General features: G+C 34.4%; 1 protein-coding gene across 3 annotated transcripts in view; it reads left to right on the top strand.

Moving 5' to 3' along the window:
• LOC150104645 (ribosomal protein S6 kinase alpha-5-like) overlaps positions 1–19,450 on the top strand; it is a 547,165-nt gene that overhangs the window by 451,553 nt on the left and 76,162 nt on the right. For all 3 annotated transcript variants that reach the window (XM_090395839.1, XM_090395841.1, XM_090395840.1), the window contains 2 exons: positions 14,242–14,345; positions 17,900–18,050. In XM_090395839.1, coding sequence (XP_090251965.1) covers positions 14,242–14,345; positions 17,900–18,050 — 255 coding nt within the window. The remainder of the gene's footprint in view (positions 1–14,241; positions 14,346–17,899; positions 18,051–19,450) is intronic.

A 19,450-nucleotide genomic window follows, 5' to 3' on the forward strand; every position in this document is an offset into this window, starting at 1 on the left:
AGAACAATGAAATAAAATTTTATAAGACAAAGAATGACCTAATAGAAAATATCATAATGTTAGAACGGAAAAATATAATAAAGAAGATGAAAAATAGGAAAACACCAGGAGAAGACAATATAAATATAGAACTATAGAAAAATTGCAGGTGAAAAATTTAATGAAAGACATCTGAAATTTTTTAATATGGTTTGGATGTCCGGAAAAACTCCTAACTCTTGGAAAAAAGCACTGGTTATCCCAATCTATAAAAAAGGAAATAAAGACGATTGCAATAATTATAGGGGAATTAGCCTGCTGAATACAGGATATAAAATATATGCAGGAATATTAAAAGAGAAACTAAGCAGCATTGTAGAGGACAAACTACTAGAAGAACAAAATGGTTTCCAAAAAGGCCGATCCTGCATAGATCCAGTTTTTACTTTAAAATTATTAATAGAAAAGAGAAAAGAATTTCAAAAAGAAACACACGTGGCATTTATTGATTATGAAAAAGCCTGTGACAAAAAATTGTTTAAAATATTAACTGATTTAAACATACCAAACCAACTTTAACAATCCATTCAAGAAATATATACAGAAATAAAATAGCAGTTAAATTAGAACACATCTCAGAATAAAAAGATATATCAAGAGGAGTACGACAAGGATGTACCCTCTCACCTCTGCTTTTTTAACATATATATATATACAGGGTGTTCGGGATAAATTTGACATATTTATAATTAATTATATTTTTCCGTAAGTTACATGTATTAACACACACTTCTCTTCATTTAAAAGTTTGGAACCTTCTTCATTCATATACAAGATGTCAGAAAGGATGGATAGCTGGAACCCACCTGAATCATGGAAGAGAATAACTTGTATCATGATGATTCGTGCCCGCCATCAAAATAAGGATATTACGACTGCTGCCCAATGCTCCCTGAATACAGTAAAAACAATCAGGCATGAACTAGAGACTTGCAATGGTGACTACGAGGATGTAGCAAGAAGAAAGATCCCTAGCAGACGATCTGATTGCGTTCGTACAGCAGAATTCCTCGCAAATCTGCAGGAACAGGTGTTGAAGAACCCTGGCATTGGAATTCGGGCTTTGTTCGTGGAGTTGCTAACTGTAGTCAAGCCCTGGATAACAAGGGTAGCCAATGGTAGGCCGTATGTATGGCAGCAGGATTCGGCCCCTTGCCACACCTCTGGGAAAAGTCAAAAATGGTTGTCTGAAAATTTCTACGACTTCACCAGTCCAAATGTTTGGCCTCCAAACTCCCCAGACCTTAACCCCATGGATTATTTTGTATGGGGCGCAGTTGAAAAAGACACCAATCGCACTTCCAGTAATACAAAAGCCCAGTTAATGGATAAAATTAAAACAGTTTTTGCGGCCCTTCCCAGGGAGACTGTAGCATCAGCTTGTTCGAGGTTCCGAAGCAGAATTGAAGCTGTGATCGATGCTAATGGTGGTTATTTTGAGTAAATCTTGTTGATAGTATTGTAATTAACTCTGCCTGTAATGTTTTTTTGTCAATTCATTAAATTTAATAGATACAAAGAAGATTTTCTTTTTCCTTACGAAACTGTCAAATTTATCCCGAACACCCTGTATATATATATATAAATAAAATTATAACAATCTGGAAACAGTATAATCCATTTGGTATACAAATGACCTTGCAAATGAAGATACACACTCTCTGGACAGATGAGATCTGCCAGATGATCAAATAGTATTAGCTACATCAGAAGATGATTTACAAAGATCATTAATATCATAAAATGATATCTCAAAACAATATAATATGACAATATCTAAAGAAAAAACAAAAATAATGGCATTCAAAGGAGAAAACCCAATAAGAAGTAAAATAGTGAGTGATAGATAATAAAATACTACAACAGGTAAACACTTTCAGATACTTGGGATGTGATCTAGACACTAAAATATCAAAAAGTACAAAAACACACTAGAATCAGACTATATAATGTCTTGTCAAAACCAACTCTACTATACGGAAGTGAAACATGGACCAATGGAAAACAATTTCAAACAGCAGAAATGAAGTTCCTCAGAAAAACTGCTGGATATACCAAGTGGGACCACAAACCAAATGAAGAAATCTTAAAATTCCTGAAAATAAAACCAATTAATTACTACATAAGACAGTATAAACAAAAATGGCTAGAACATTTAAATCGAATGGACAACAGCAGACTACCAAAAATATTAAACAGATACAAAATAAATGGAAAAAGAAGAATCTGAAGACCAAGAAAGAGATGGCATGAGACTGGAACAGGCCACTTGGCCTAAATTCCATGGTAGGAAGAAGAAGAAGAAGACATCAAACCATAGAGATTTGACATTGGTGCCTGTCCTTGTTAGGTACTTCATCCCAAATAAAGTTATTCTGGTTAAAGTGATAGATTTTCAGAACATTACAGGAGAAACAGCAGCTGACCGAAAAAATTATTGCATTTTCTGCAGATAACTGCAACACCAACTTCGGTAGATACAAACGAGGTAGTTCCAACAATGTATTTTCAATACTCAACAAAGGGTCAAAAACGAACATTTATGCTATTGGCTGTGCTGTTCATGTTATTCATAATGGTGTACAGACAAGTGCTGATATTTTGCCTATTGATATCAAAACAATTGTAAATAAAATATTTCAGTATTTCCACATTTATACCATGAGAATAGAGGAATTGAAAAATTTCTGCGCATTTACAGAAATTGAATACAAGCGTGTTCTAGGTAGTGTACAAACAAGATGGTTATCATTACTACCAGCTGTGACTAGGATTATTGACATGTATGATGGACTCAGATCTTATTTTTTATCACAAGATAAATGCCCAACATTGTTGAAATCATTTTTCAGTAACCAACAATCAATACTTTGACTCCATTTCATGCAGTGCCAGCTGAAAATATTCTCAGCAACTGAAGTGGTAGAAGAATTGGAATTGCTCATACAGAAAATTACAAATAGGAAAGCTGAGAACTTTTAAACATTTAAAATATCATCAGTTATTTCAGAGTTAAAAGATGTGGGCATCTTTGATGGAAAAAGAATTTTTAGACGATACAAATTTATTTTATGACACTTTCCATGAATATTTAAGCAAATGGACTTATCATTTCCAGTCATTGAAAGCATTTCACTGGATTGAGTTGCAAACTCCACTAACTTGGGCTGAAGTAGCAAGCAGCCTAAAAGCTATCATGATGTTGACAGCAGAATATTCAATATCGTTGATGAAGTCAGCCATATAAATAATGTTGTGAACTCCAAGATGGAAGAATGGAAGGACACAAATGCTGAAGTGGACAAAAAGTGGTGTGATGTGTTTAAGGTGCTCCAAGAAAAAAACATCCACTACAAAAACACACTGCCAGTTGTTATGGCAATCCCAGGAACAAACACAGCTCTAGAGAGAATTGTTTTCTCTCATGAGTTCTTTGCGGTCTGATGAAGAGAACTGCTTCAACACCAAGCCTGTGAAAGCAATAATTGTGATCCAGACACAATTTGACATTGACATTTGGTGTATTGACTTTTATGAATGCATCTTAAACACGTTTGGAAGAAATAATGTCTTTATATAAATATAATGACAATGCCGATACTCCATAGTTATAATGCACAATTCAGTCCTGTGTACTGTAATTATAATTATGTTATTCCATTTTTATGTAGAGCATATCAGAAGTGTCCCTTTTTTTAATTGTTGAAAAATTCAAAATGTCCCTTTTTTTTTTTTCTTTTTTTTTTTTTTTGAAAATTTGGTCACCCTACTCTACGTGCACTTAGTAAAGACCTCATACTCCAGCATCTTAAGAGTACAAATTACAGTTGTAAAAAGCACACAGTACTGAACTAGATAATTGTCGAAACATCTCTTAAATCCGAAAAGAACTAATGTCCTAACAAAGTTGTTCTCTTGGGGTTGCATAACTATAAAGTTAATTTGGAGAGGTCAGGCTATTTTCTGTGGGAAGTTTTTGGTATTGAGACCACATTATGATGTAAATAACGAGTTTAATAGAAATAAGCAAATTAAAACTCAACAAGTTTTGTAAGTCGTAAGACTTATATCATCAGGGTACTGCTACAGAAAAGTTTTACGCAACAAAAGACTATGAACAATTAATTACACATTAGATGTTATGATAATTTCACAAATGTTACATACAAATGAGAAACCGAATAAACATGATAAATTCATTACTGTATGCATGTTGGAACATTGCTAGTTGTTGCTCTCACTTTCTGTGGCATCATGCATGTCATATCGTAGGTCCATGGTAGTTAAATTTTTGATGAATGCAGACCATACTTGGTGTAAGATTAAGCCTTGATTTTTATTGCATTGTTTAGAGATCCTAAGCATTTATGAGGCTTCTTTAAATTTTCTTGTAAAACAATCACAATCAATATATGACATTTTTGTTTGTTGCCAAAGAACTTGATGGCCTGTAGTAGTTGTGTGGAATGGCAAGCCTGATTTAGGCTGTCTTCTTTTTTCCACATCCTTTACGCGTTCAAACATGCAGATCTCTCCCCATCTTCCTGCCTGGCCTACGTAATAAATGCCACAAGAGCAATGAATCTCATAAACACCTGGTTTTTTTATGCGGTGATGTGGAGGTTTTTGTGGATATATGAATCTTCAGATTTTTTTGTAAATGTAAAAAAGCCACTTTCACGTTGCACTCATGGAGCAACATAGCCACCTTGTCTGTGACATTCTTGATGTAAGGCAGCGTGATTACATTCTTGAAATCTTGTTTGAGACTTCAAGGTTTGGTTCTTCTTTTCATACTGCTGCAAATTTTCTTCAGTAATGTTTGTGTAGTTGAGTCTACAATTTGCCTAAGAGCTGCTCAACTTTAATTCTTTTAAAAACTTTCTTACATACTGTTCTTTTCAGCGTGATATCCATTTTTATCCTGCTTAATACTAAGTAATGGTCACTTTCAATTTCAAATCCCCTGTACACTCTTTATGATATAATTATCAACAATGACGTAGTCAAAGAGGCTATTCTTATTTCTTGTGTCTTTTCTCCGTGTGAACTTGTGCACATCTTTATGTTGAAACATGGTGTTAGTGATGACTAGTTTGTGTCCTGAGCAGAAGTCCAGTAAATACTTATCATTATTATTAGCTTTGCCCTTTTCTCCAAATTTTCCCAAAACATTTCTATATGCTTGGTGAGATTCATTTCCTACTCTGCTGTTCAGGTCTCCAACAAGGACCACTTCTTCCTTAAAAGAATCTTCTGTGGAACCATAGGCACAAATAACTTTCATTGTCCGTTTATTTGTGAACTTGAAACTGCCTTCCATCAAGAAGTTTATCTTCATGTTTGATGTTGAATGCTGTCACTACTCCTTCTTTTCCTTGATCATTATTGCCTGTAAATAGCATCCTATTGTAAAAATAATCAAAATTTACAATTACGACTCTTTTTGCAGTTTTTTTTTTTCTCTCTCTCTCTCTCTAATATATTTTATATATTAGATTTGATAACACGTATATCAGTACTTGTGATGTGTCCGTTTTTAATATATTAATGTAAAATGAATGGACAGGACACAAACTAGTCATCACTAACACCAACCATAAAAAAAAAAAGATAAATGAAGATTAATAACAGCAGAAATGAAGTTTATGAGAAAAACTGCAAAGTATACTCTGTTTGATCACCAAAGAAATTATGAAAGAATTAAACCAAGAATCAGTAATAGAAAAAATTAAAAAATATAAACATAAATGGATGGAACACATTCAAAAAATGAAAATAGAAAGATTACCAAAACAAGCCTTAAAGTACAAACCATTAGGAAAACGAAAACCAGGACGTCCTCTTAAAAGATTCAACGATGACTTCTAAGGGCGGAACAGGCCATGCTAGATCTAAATCCTTGATACGCATGATGATGTAAAATGAAATGTAAAGCATTTCAAATTGATGTACTTACTAGATTTTGATAGTTTGTAATAATTTTTAATCTTTTTTATTGTAATATAAAATTGTTAAGTGTTGAGATATTTGTTGTGGTTTGTGAAGACATTCTGTTTATGCTAATGGAGACAATGTGTCAACCATTATATGTAACTTCAAACTAGCCATTTACATGAAGTGCGCATGCTTGCTGAGGAGATTAATGGGTGATTGACAGCTGACAGAGAGAGTGTTTGGTATCCAGGGAGGAACGAGGAAAACAAGTACACAGAGAATGGAAGATTAAGAACTCAGATCAGAGAATTTTGTTTTGGGAAGTTTTAAAATAAACTTGACAGTCGGAATATATATTAATAGTGGATTCCGAAAAGGGAATTGTAACAAGGTGAATCCTTTGACTGGATTGGCGAGACTGTCAAAAAGTCTATTGTCTAAAATCCAGCCCATCCTTGTTTGTTCAGTACCCAGTAGATAATGGTCACACTATGTGAAGGTGAGAATTAGACATTAGGTAAGAAGCTCCAATAATTTCTCCACATTCCTGAAAGCCGATGTGGAGGCCTCCTCCCATTTTATTGGCTTCGATCCTTAAGCCACCCATGGAGATTGCGATGAATTTTGGATATCTTTTTTGATGTACCCTCAATATAAGAGATGGAAATAGTTTTACGAGGGTGGTCTGAAAAGTTCTCGGCCTCGACCATAGATGGCAACACTATTGGCAAGATTTTTTTTTTCTAAGTTGGTACATCTGTCATAAGCATTCATGTGAAATTGCAAGTCATTCTATCAAGTAGTTTGTTCAAAGTTCATAAAAGTTTATGGGCACTCTTCTCCTTCATTTTCGACAATTAAGAAATGGGTTGCTGAGTTTAAAGATGATCCACGTAAAGGATGTCCAAAAAGTGTAACACCAGAAATCATTGATCAAGAGCATTATATGGTATTGAATGACCATCAAGTCAAAGTGCATGAAATTGCTGAGACTATAGGCATTTCAAAATAACATGTAGGATATATTTTGTATGAAGGATTGCATATGAAAAAGCTTTGTGCAAGATGGGTGCACGCTTGCTCACAGCAGATCAAAAACGCACTCGCATGAAAATCTTTGAACAGTGCTTGGAGCATTTTAACAAGAATAAAACTGATTTTGTTCATCAATTTATTACTATGGATGAGACTTGGATTTACCATTACACATCAGAATCCAAACAGCAGTCAAAACAGTGGACAGAAGCCAGTTGTTCAGTGCTAAAGAAGACACAGTCGGTTCCATCAGCAGGAAAGGTCATCGCATCAGTGTTTTGGGATGCTAAAGGCATTTTGTTTATTAATTATCTTGAAAAGGGTAAAACGATCACTGGGGAATATTATTCCGACCTTTTAACCAGACTAGACGAAAAAATTCATGAGAAAAGACCCGGTTTACGGAAGAAAAAATCATCTTTCATCAGGACAATGCACCTGCCCACAAAGATGTTTGGGGAAAATTAAGGAATCTTCACTATGAATTGTTGGAACATCCACCCTATTCCCCAGATTTGACTTCCTCTGATTTCTATCTCTTCCTCGCTGGTCAGAATTTTTCTTCGAATCAAGAGGTGATTGCAGCTGTAGAGGGGTATTTTGCAGATCTTACTGAGAACCACTACAGGGTCGGGATAATGGTGCTGGAGCATCACTGGAATAAATGCATTAGTCTTAAGGGAGATTATGTTGAAAAATAAAAATAATTTTGAAATTATAAATTCGTTTTTTCATTGTTAGGTTGAGAACTTTTCAGACCACCCTCATATGCGATTTTATGCATTTGTTGCAGAAGGGATGTTGTGGCATGCAGTAATTTATCTGTTTTATAAGGGTTGTAGCCATTACAAAAAAAAAAAAAAAGTGTTTTGAATATGCTCAGTTTCAAGGGCTGTGCTATTGAAGAAATAGCTCTGGCTTGGTGTGCAAGCGTTTTGAAGATGCCATACTGTTGGGGTACTTTCAGGCATGATTACTTATGTAAATACCTTCCCATGTGTTTGGGTTTTCTATAAATAGAAAAGGATAATGAACCAATCAACTACTAGTTGCATCAGTAGTATATCTAGATAGTAGATAAGAGAGAAAATTGTTACTTTCTTTTTCTGTTGCAAGGTATATTTTTGGATGTTAGGTATTTAGATATGTTATGTTGATATGCTCTCTGTTTGGCCTCATTACCTAGACACATTAGATACGTTTACCTGATGGATAGAAAACGTACACAGCATAGCCAGACTACTGTTGATTTGTGTAATTGTGTTGAATGCTTGGGTTTTCAAAATGTTCCATATATGAATCTGCTAGTTTGAGGAGGGGGTGTGGAAACCACTGTGGTCTCATCTAATGGCTTGTATATTTTTTCCTATCATTGAAAATGACCAGAACAAATGATGAATCTGAATAATTCAACTACGTCAGAGGGGAAATGTGGCTTAATGGGGTCAAGGGTCTCTGTCAAAGGTATATTCATAAATAATGAAGTAATATCAAGCTGACCATGATGTCAGGATTAGATTTTTTATTAATGTTTTAAAGTGAAGAGAATTTTTAATAAATGAGGGAGAGGTGCCTGTAAAGAAAAAATGATTTGACTAAATGTTTGGTCAGTTTGTGCATGTAGCTGTCTATGTCAACTATTGGAATGGTGGAGGAGGGGTATTAGGTGTATGAATTTTAGATATCTTGTACATCCTAGGTGGTTTGCCATGATAAGGCTTTAGCTTTCTAGTTTTTTTTTTTTTTTTTTTTTTTGGGGGGGGGGGGTGCTAAGATGCGATTTTTTTTTCTTTTGAAATTTGGTAGGCTCCCAATCAGTAATTTGGGATCCTACCAAATCTGAGAATAAGAAATGTTCTACTTCATCACATTTTTTTTCTTGGTGTTGTTTATACTATGAAGTACTGTTGTAAATAATGACCAATACCTGAGCTTTGTGTGTGTGTATTTTCCCTCAACATAGTGGTTGGTGGTTAGCAATGCTACTTTACTATGAACAAATTATTTTCTTGTCTTACTTGTCCAATAGCATTATTCTATGTTGTCTGTAGATATGTGTGTTCATAGAACCAGTTTTAAGAGAAGAAAACCTGAGTTTCCAGGTTTTCTTCTCTCTTTTTCATCAAGATTCTCAAGGACAGTTCTATTATTTTGTCATCACTAACAGCCTTGTCAACCATCAATTCTTCAACATTTGCAGACAAAAAATCATTAAATCCTTCTCTGCCAACTGCATGGGCTAATCTGATGATATTGTGATATTCAGTTGTATGCAAACGTACAGGGATTTTTTTTTTCACACATTCTGGCCAAGTAGCTCTCAAGCATGCATTTAAAGTTGATGGTTTCAATTATAATAATGCCAACTTAGCAAGTCTGATGCAATCCAAAATATAAATTTCTTTCACACATCAATAACTGCCGGTAAATTATCCTTATCTAGTTTATGCAAAATATTGCAATGTTCTTCTTATTTAGTAAGCTTTGAAGGTAGCAATCACACCCTGGTCTAGTGGTTGTATTAGGTGGCAGAAAACAAAATTCATTTGGGTGTTCTAAAACTGGATGGCCAGGTGCAATGTCTATAATCAATAATTTAAAGTCCAGATGTTTTCCTCTCAAATAGCTTTTAACTTCTGGAACAAAACATTGATGGAACCATTCATAAAATTTTTTTTTATAACCCAGCCTTTTTTGTTTGCCTTCCAGTGCACTGGTAACATGTTGAAATCCACACCTTTCATTGCCTGTAGTCTTAGGGATCGATTAATGAGTAATGGTTTTAATATATGATCTCCTGAGGCATTGCTGCAAAATAATAGCTTCACACAATCCTTAGCTACTTTAAACCACCAAAACTTTTTGATTTTGCTATATAAATTTTGCTTGGCATTTTTTTCTAAAAAAAGGCCAGTCTCATCTGCATTTCAAACTTGATCAGGAGTGTAGCCACCATTTTCAATAATTTCAGACAGTTTTGAAAGAAATTCCCTAGCTGCCAGCTCATCTGCAGATATGGCTTCTGGTTTTATTTTTACATTATGAAGAGAAATTTTTGCAGAAAAATCACAATTGTTGCTTGATGTTGTTGGTTCCTTTTCCTGAATCTGTTTGTACAACTGTAATGCTTTCTGTTTGATGACATTTCTGTCTAAAGGTATTCCTTTTTGTGAGCAATCTTCTAAACACATCGCTAGAACCTTTTTCATCTTCACTTTTATAGTGTCTCTCTCTTATATACGATGACGACTTGGCACTCAATTTTGTTCCATAGAGAACAGATTTTCTAATGGCCTCCTCATTTTACTTAATAATTCTCATGATAGCTTTGTTCAATCCAAAATATTTCCCTAAGGATGTTGAACCTCCTCCAGCTGCTAAATGCTCTAAAATTTGGATCTTAGTTTCTAAAGAAATAGCTTTTCTTTTCTTTTTCTGAGTTATCTGACATTGTGATTAATGGGGTAATGTTATGAAAATATCTGAAAATAATCAATTTTACTAATTTGATATATATTATTGCATACCAAACTTTAAAATTTAATACACACCTGTATAACTGTATTGTACAAACAAAACTTTCGTGAATAAAACACAAGATGTGTAAGCATTTCAAACTGTAAACAAGAAATGATTGTATAGCAAACAACTTAACTCCTTCCTAGCAGTTTTATATAGATGGGCCTCCTGTAACTGACCCACTGAACTTTGAGGAATCAGCATAGCATCCTTCTGCTGCCAGGAACCAACAGCAAGTAAATATAACAGATCATCTGTTGGCTTAATTCCCCTTAACTTTGGCGAATCGTAATTACAAAAATTGATTTTTTTGTTGTCGCCACAATTATCTACAGTGTAGAGTAATCCCTGATATTTAAAACATCGAAGTGGTTCCATAAAATTCAACTTTAAATGCATATGTGCCATTCTAGGAAATGATAATTATAATGGAAATACCCTTTTTAACAGAACTGAATTCAAACAGAAATTTTTAAATAAGTGCCATTTGAATCATATTAAATCAAAATGTACTGTGTAAAAATAGAATTGCTTTTGTTTTGTAAACCGTGTTATTTCGAAATTGTGTAAAAAGTGAATTAGCTGTATTACATTACCCATAATTTGAAACTAACATTAATAATTCATTCATTTTTATAGAAAAAGGAGAATGATTGCAAATAATATTCCCCAATAAGTCAATAGGAGTTTGGATTTATAGTTGAAGCAACTAAGGCTATGAAGCAAGTGTATATCCATAAATTGCACATGTTTTTCTTGCCAGTTTGCTTGTTTTGAGTCATGAAAATGCTGAGTTTCTGAGAAGAACCTTCGTATGGGTGGCTAACTCACCTTCAATTGAAAAGCCCTTATAAAGATTCTTCATGTCCTAGACAGGATTGCTCAACACCCAAATCTTTGCAACCAAAGGACATTATCACTGAGGTATGAAGACTTGTGGGCCAGCCTGGTTGGCCGAGTGGTTAGCGTATCCGCTCTGTAGTGAAGAGGCTGTGGGTTCAAATCCTGCCAAGGGCACAGATGTTTGCGATTGTCCTACTAACCAGTTGCCATATGTACTGCTGTGACCTGCATCTTGGTCATACTTTGATGTCTTTGTGTTTATGGCGCAAAGACATCAAAGTATGACCTTTGATGTCTTTGTGCCATGAAAATCAAATTTAAAAAAAAAAAAAAAATGAAGACTTGGGGGAGGGTTTTCTGCCCACAGAAGCTTTCCCTACTCTATTGAGGTAGTACATTTCAATCTTTTGATTCATTGTTAAGATAGTTTTGTGCATTCTTCTGTCCTCTCCCTTTTTGCTTTCACTCTTCTCTCACATCCAAATAACATTCTAACATCACCCAAAAATAAGGCTTAACTCTTGTATCTGTCTTCTCCTTCAGTTGTTACATAGACAAGCAAGAAAAATATACCAAAATATCATGCTATTATATTCCTACTTTTGATTTCATTATATTCATTATTTTTGGATATCCACAAGACTTCTGGTCTAGCTGGTGTACCCCCCCCCCCCACCCCAGTTATGCTTAAAATTAAAATTTACATTCCTAAATTTACACCCATCCTTTGTCTATTCAAAGCTATCTTGCTCTGCTATTTATCAGTTAGCATAAAGCAAGCCTATATCCAGCCCATTCCTAAAAAGGAAGACCATAAACAGCCAACTGCTTTGGAGGCTCATCCTTACTGCAGAATGAGATTGGATTCTTCCATTCTGATTCCACAGCAGATCTTCTGATAAACCTTCAGTTTTTTCCATCTGAATTGCTGGTTTCTTTTCTGCTTGTCATAGTGGATGGCTTCTTCTCTTGAGATTTCTTTGTGCTGAAGCACCCTTGGGCTCTGTGCTTTCGCCCCAGTCTTCCTTGTATTCATTAGTTACCTCTCACTGCCATGATATTTATAACAGTATTTTAAACAGATTTCCTTACCATTATTCATTAGAATGAGAATAATCTAGTGAACCTCGTTGATCTCGAAATAGTCTTATTTCTCATAAAAATGATCTCACTTCACTTACCTTTACCTTTGATAATAATCATATCTCCAGTCAGGATCAGATTCCTCCAGCTTTTTGGTGACTTCCACCATTCCTGACAGAAACAAATCATTACATCTTCTCAAAAAAAAAAAAAAAAAAGTCGTGATCTCATCATATGTTCAAGACATTAACCGCACACAGTTGTGTAACTGCTGATGATATATAAAAATCTAAAATCGACTCAACCTCAGAATATTCTCACATCTGGAGTGGTGCCAAACCTCCCTTAGAATGCTTGATGCTATTGAGAAGAGGACATTCAGATTAATAGAAGACCCAATCTCAAAGATTCTCTTCATTCACTTTCTCATTGATACTCTTTCTTCATTTTGCCTTTTCTTTAGGTATTTTTATGGATGCTGCTCCATCAAACTAGTATCACCATTTCTCCACTCTTCTCAGTGTGTAAACATGAGCAGCTTCTGTGTCAATATCCACATGCTGTTTAACCTCATCATTATAAAATCATTCTCTTATCCTCCTCTTTCATTCTGTTGCCTCTGTTCTTTGGAATAGCTTTGCCCATACCTTTTGTTTCAAGGACAAAAGTGGTATCTGTTCGACTTTTTGAGAAACACATTGGTAGATTCCTTTTTTCTCCTTCACCTCTTGCCCACACACACATGCACAGACACTCTTGTGGTATAGGTGGTTTTGTGACTTTTCATGTGAGATCAGTATTAAAAAAAAAAAAAAAAGTAACAATTATCTGGCATTCTAATTTGTAGGTAGACAATTTGGATTACTTAATGAATATCAGTCATCTATTTTGAAACAATGGATGACGTTCTTAATTACTGAAAAAATTATAACACTGGAGGAAAACTCATGTAAAAACTTTATTGGCATAGAATGCTTGTTTTCATGGATAGTGATTATTGATGAAAGAAACATATATTTTGTTTTCAAATTACTATTTTAAATAATTGTTAAATGTGTAAATAATAGTGATATATGATTTTCGTTGCTTGCTGTGAAATTATCATCACTTTGCATAGTGAAGGTCTGAAGTGGAGTGGTATCTAGCATATGTTCCAAGATTATCTTATTAACCCTTAATCTATGTGACCATTTAGATTGTGCAACTGATTCAAGAAAGAAGCTTGTGCAATGTTACATCAAATTCAAAGAGACCAATTACCCTTACCATATGTTTGGTTTCACTTGGTTAAATTTGACTTGTTTGTGCCTCATGCTCATACCAGTCTGTGTAAAAGTTATCTTTGAGATGATGATGGCTGCTAAGTTCTTTCTGAAAATAAAATTTATTTTCCATTCGAAGTAACTGAAGAGTTGAGAACTGGAAAGAAAATGTTAATAATATCCTGATGGAATTATGCCCAAAATGAAAAATAGTATGCTTTTTTCATGTTTGTGTGTTCCTTCTTAATAGTGCCTTTTCAACTAAGATGAAGTTTTGCATTCTTCACATTATATCAAATCATCACTTGCACTTTAACATATATACTAATCAGTTCAAAGCTAATTATTATTTAGCAAGATGTATAAAAACTGCTTAAATGTGTTTTTAAAAAAAAATCATTTTAGTTACTGAATTTCAAACCATAATATCATAATAGGTACAAGATTTAGATCAATAAGAAAAATCACATAGTTATTTTTATGATGTATGCCTAACTTTTGTTTAATTGTTTCCTTTCTGTAGTGTGTAGACTGGTGGAGTATAGGTGTTTTGGCATATGAGTTATTAACTGGAGCTTCACCCTTCACTGTTGAAGGAGAGAAAAACACACAGTCAGAAATATCCAAGTAAGTTTCATGTAAAAACTTGCAGACAGATTTTAAGCTAATTTTTAATATTGGGCAAAATTAATTACTAAAATACAGAACCAGAAGGCTTCAGCTCAGTGATGTAAAATCACATAAGCAAAGTGGATATTAGATCCAGGATTATTTCATAGCTGAATTTAGAAACTCTGAAAGTTTCGTAAGTTGACCAGAGAGCTTGCAGGAATACATTCCTCAGCATCTCTGAGTTGCTTTAGTGTGGACTACTTAAAAGACATAGGTGCTGCTAAAACATCTATATATTCATCTTTTATTAGTCCATTTTAATAAGGTTTCACTAGCTTGACAGCTGTTTCATACTGGTTGGTTCTCTTCAGAGACCAGGTGGAAACCTTATTATAGCAAAAACTCGTGTTCAGTACTAAGGAACTTGAAGCCGAGGAATGTATCCCCGCCAGTTCTCTGGTCAACTTATGAAACTTTCATAGTTTCTACATTTTGCTTTGAAATAATGCTGGATCTAATATCCACTTTGCTTATGTAATTTTACATTGCCAAACTGAAGCTTTTTGACTCTTTGTTTTAATAATTACTTTTATCCACCGACAGAGAGTTCACTTACAAAAAATACATTTCTCTGACATTTGAAGTTCCTTACTACTAAATGATAGTTTTTGTTCTCTTAAGGTTTCTGCCTGGTCTCTGAAGAGAACCAACCAGTTCAAAACATCTGTCAGGCCAGTGAAACCTTATCAAAATGGACTAATAAAAGGCAAATATATAGACCCTTGGGCATTGCCTATGTCTTTTAAGTAGTCCACACTGGATCAAATATCCACTTTGCTTATGTAATTGAGCAAAATTAATATCGTTTATCTTTGATATAATTCTCAAACGAAGGAAAAGAAAAGGAAAAGAAGAAAGCATATCAAAAGTTCCTGTCAAATAAGTCAGCTTGTGCTCTTAGAGAATATAGAGACAAATGCAAGAATGCTAAACACTGCGTAAAACTAGCTAAACAAAAGTCATGGGAGGACTTTGGTAAGAATATAGAAAATAAATATCAAGAAGGTGGCAAAATATTCTGGAGGTTGTTGAAGAAGCTTAGGAATGGAGGAAAGAGTGCTGTAAAAGGAGTTAGAGATGATAAAGGTGACATGAAAACAGGAGAAAAAGATATCCTTGAAGTATGGAGTAATTGCTTTGAAAAACTGCTAAATGAAACAAGCAGTGATGACAGCACAGTGATAAAAAAACACTGACAAGGCATGCAGTCAGGAATACATTGAATTTTCTACTTGAAGTAGAAAAAGCCATCAACGGCTTGAAATGTGGAAAGGCAGCAGGAGTAGATGATATTCGACCAGAAATGCTGAAGTATGGTGGTATAAGAGTCTTACAGTGGCTGCACTGCATAGTTCAGAAAGCCTGGACAGAGGAACGAATTCCCAATGATTGGAGTAGAGCTCTCATAGTACCCATCTATAAAAAGGGAAATAAAACTGAATGTGAGAATTACAGAGGTATTTCCCTACTGAGTGTTCCTGGCAAGATCTATGCAAGTATACTTGAGAAACGGTTGAGAAGAATTGTGGAAGAAAAGCTTGGTGAAGAACAAGCTGGATTCAGGCCAAATAGAGGCTGTCAGGATCAGATCTTCGCTTTACAACAAATAGTCGAGAAAGCATGGGAATATAATAAAGATCTGTAAGTTTTATCGATTTGGAAAAGGCATATAACAAGGTGCCAAGAGAGTAGCTATTCAATACGCTGCAGTTATATGGTGTCAATGGGGCATTATATCAAGCAATACTTAGTCTTTAATTGAGTTGTAAGTCAGCAGTTAGAATTGAAGGAAGAACAGGGAGATGGTTTAATGTTAAATCTGGTGTGAGACAAGGATGTACATTATCTATATGGATCACATTATGAAGGAAAGTGGTATTAAACATGATGTCAAAAGTGGAGATGTTAATGTCAGCTCTTTGCTTTATGTGGATGATGTTATACTTCTAAATAAATCCGCTACAAGTCTGCAAGATTCTCTGACCAAATTGAATAGCTGTTGTAATAGATATGGTATGAAGGTCAGCAATAAAAAGACAAAGACAATGAAAATAGGCAGAATCATTGAAAATGTCAACTGTGTTGTGAATGGAGAACCTGTGGAACAAAGTAAAACATTTCAGCTACTTAGGCACGATTTTTACTGAAGATGGTAAATTAAATATAGAAATAGACAACAGAATCAGCAAAGCTGGTATGGTGGGAAGTCAATTGAATAAATTCATATGGAATAAGAGAGAAATTAGTTGGAACACTAAATTAGCTGTATACAAGACAGTGTTCAAACCAGTTTTAACTTATGGATCTGAGAGCTGGGTCAGAAGTAAAACACTTGACCAAAGACTAGAGACCAAAGATATGAGAGTCCTGAGAAAGATTAGAGGTGTGAACAGATGGCATTAATGGCAATATCATATTAAAAATGAGGATATTAGTAAAGAAGTTGACATTGTCAGCATCCAGGAATGCGTTACAGAGCTAATCTCAGGTGGTATGGTCACTTAAACAGAATGGGCGAAGAAAGTTTAGCAAAACAAGTGTTCTCTGCTAGGTTGGGAGCAAAACGACCCAGAGGAAGACCAATATATAGGGGGATTGATACGGTACAAAGTGCCTTAGACGACAGAAATATAAGATCTGATAATGTTGGAGTCTTGACAAGTAGCAGACTAATTTGGAGGAAAATTATAGATAGGAAATTAATAATGATGTAATTTTTTTCATGTAGTACTATCATATCCTTTACACCCCTTGAGGGTACATGGCAGGAATTTGATGATGATAATTCTCAAACTGAAATAATTCTATAACTCATTCAATACCATCGTCCCAAGCACAAAATTAAATGATTATTATACAAGGACTGGAAGAAGTGTCTTAGATTAGACTGAGTGGGTCATAACACTGCCTGATGATGAGGGACTGGGATGGACTAGACATTAACTTCAAAACAAATTTTGCAATGAAGTTTTAAAGGAATAGGTAGAGGAATAAACAAAGATAGCTGAGAAGCATGTATGGAGAAGTTTGACACCTAGTGGAGAGAGGAATGGGCCCCCTTTTGCCCTGAAGCATCATCAGATGTGGGAATAAAGAGAAAAGATGGAATTGAGTCACATGTTCCTGGTAATTTGGTAACTAGGACAGACAGGAGTAATAGGTTAAAAGAAAAAAATAATAATTTGAAGGGATTATTAGTCTATAACATTTCCCTTTATTCAAAATGTTGAAATCTATATTTATTTTTAAATACACTTCTGTTGTCTTCATTTATTTTGTGCTTGAATTTAAAATAATTTATGTATGCAGATCGTTTTAGTGCTAAAAGTTACCATTTTTCATTTTAGTTTTTTCAGTGTAATAAACTTTCCCAGACATGAAAAAAGTATTAGCGCTAATTTTTAATAATTTCTTTTTTGTTTACCATTTATGTAATTCTAATTATAAATGACTTTTTGGGGGATTACATTTTCATTGACATTCATTCGTTGCTGTAATTTTTAATTTAGACGAATACTTCGTACAACACCCCCTATTCCAGACCATCTATCTCCTGAAGTGGCAGATTTCATCCAGCGTCTTTTAGTTAAAGATCCTAGAAAGAGACTTGGCGGTGGACCAGATGATGCTCTAGAATTGAGGAGGCATAAATTCTTTAAGGTATTAAACTTATAATGTGCTTTGCTTACTCTTTTAAACTTGTAATAAATAATTGGAAATAGTCCATTGAAAATATTTTTATTATAAGTATGCAGATCATTTTAGTGCTTTTTAGAAAATTGTGCAATGTGTGGTGTATATTTCTGGTCATTTAAAAAAAAAAAATAGCAAGCCAACAATAGAGGCCTAGAGACCACAGGATAAAATATATAAAAAATTTATAATATTTATATACACATACACGTATATGTGAAATGTATTGATAGATAAAGCTCATTTAACCATCAGACAGGAATAGATTGGAGATGGAAAGCAAGAAGACCAAAATTAATTATTTGTTTCTCAAGAAGAATTACTGAAATAATGGAAAAGACTTGAAATTTGAGTGTGTTGGTGCTGATTTCCATAAAAAATTATCAAAAACAGTTAATCAAAAGGCTGTTCACTGTATAACAATTCATTAAACATAAAAAAAAATAAAGCAATTCATTGGAAATGATAATGATAATTTACCAATAATTTTCAATGAATTCCTGTTTATAATTCAAAAAAAAAAAAAAAAAAATCAGCTAACGCCTTTTTATTCCCGTATATACGGGAGTAGGCGAGGCCATTTAGCCCTATCTAACTTTTGGAGACTGAGTGGGCAGTTCAATCTCCACTGGTACCCAATCAGAGACAGATGGCCCAAGGCTATCACTAATTAAGCGGTACGCAGTGAAGAGAGACGGCTCAAATGTGCCGCCATCTCGTGGTCTCTAACCCTAACACAATATATTTTTAATGTCTGAAATAATGTGGGTTCTACGGTCGATTTTCTTGGGTTTACAGGACGAAAAACCCGAGTTTCCGGGAGGAAAAACCTGCTTGCCCGTGCCAGAGATCGACTAACTCGGGAACCGGTCGAAAAAAGGCTTAGAAAAATTTCCTCTAGTCGCCGACTAGACTCGAAACCAAGACTTTCTTCGTGCGGCCTAGCGCGGTGGTGTACAAACGCCACATCCACTGAGCTACACAGGCTCTGTTTATAATTCATGGAGTACTTAACTGCTTGCAAAATATTTAAATATTAAAATTAGAGGAATTTTTTTGAGGCACTAGAGAAGGCAAGTGACACAATTAAAAGTTGGTCGTTGTTGGAGATGTAAACAGTAAAGTAGAAAATAATTAAAAAACATATAGTAATTTTTGGGAAAATTTGGAGGAAAAAAAAATAAAACTAATGATAGTGGTACCTGTTGAATTTCTATTCAGAACATAGATTAGTTATTATTCACACCATGATCCAGCATAAAAATGTGCACAAATTCACATGGAAAGAACATGCAAGAAACAAGACAAATTAGTCTTTTGTCAACTCTCAATTACAAAAGATCGTGTTACTGTGGATAGCAGTTTTT

Source organism: Typopeltis vanoorti, chromosome 7 (genome assembly GCF_054136105.1).
Source record: "Typopeltis vanoorti isolate ZY-2024b chromosome 7, IOZ_Tvanoo_1.0, whole genome shotgun sequence".
In the NCBI taxonomy this organism is placed as follows: Eukaryota; Metazoa; Arthropoda; class Arachnida; order Uropygi; family Thelyphonidae; genus Typopeltis; species Typopeltis vanoorti.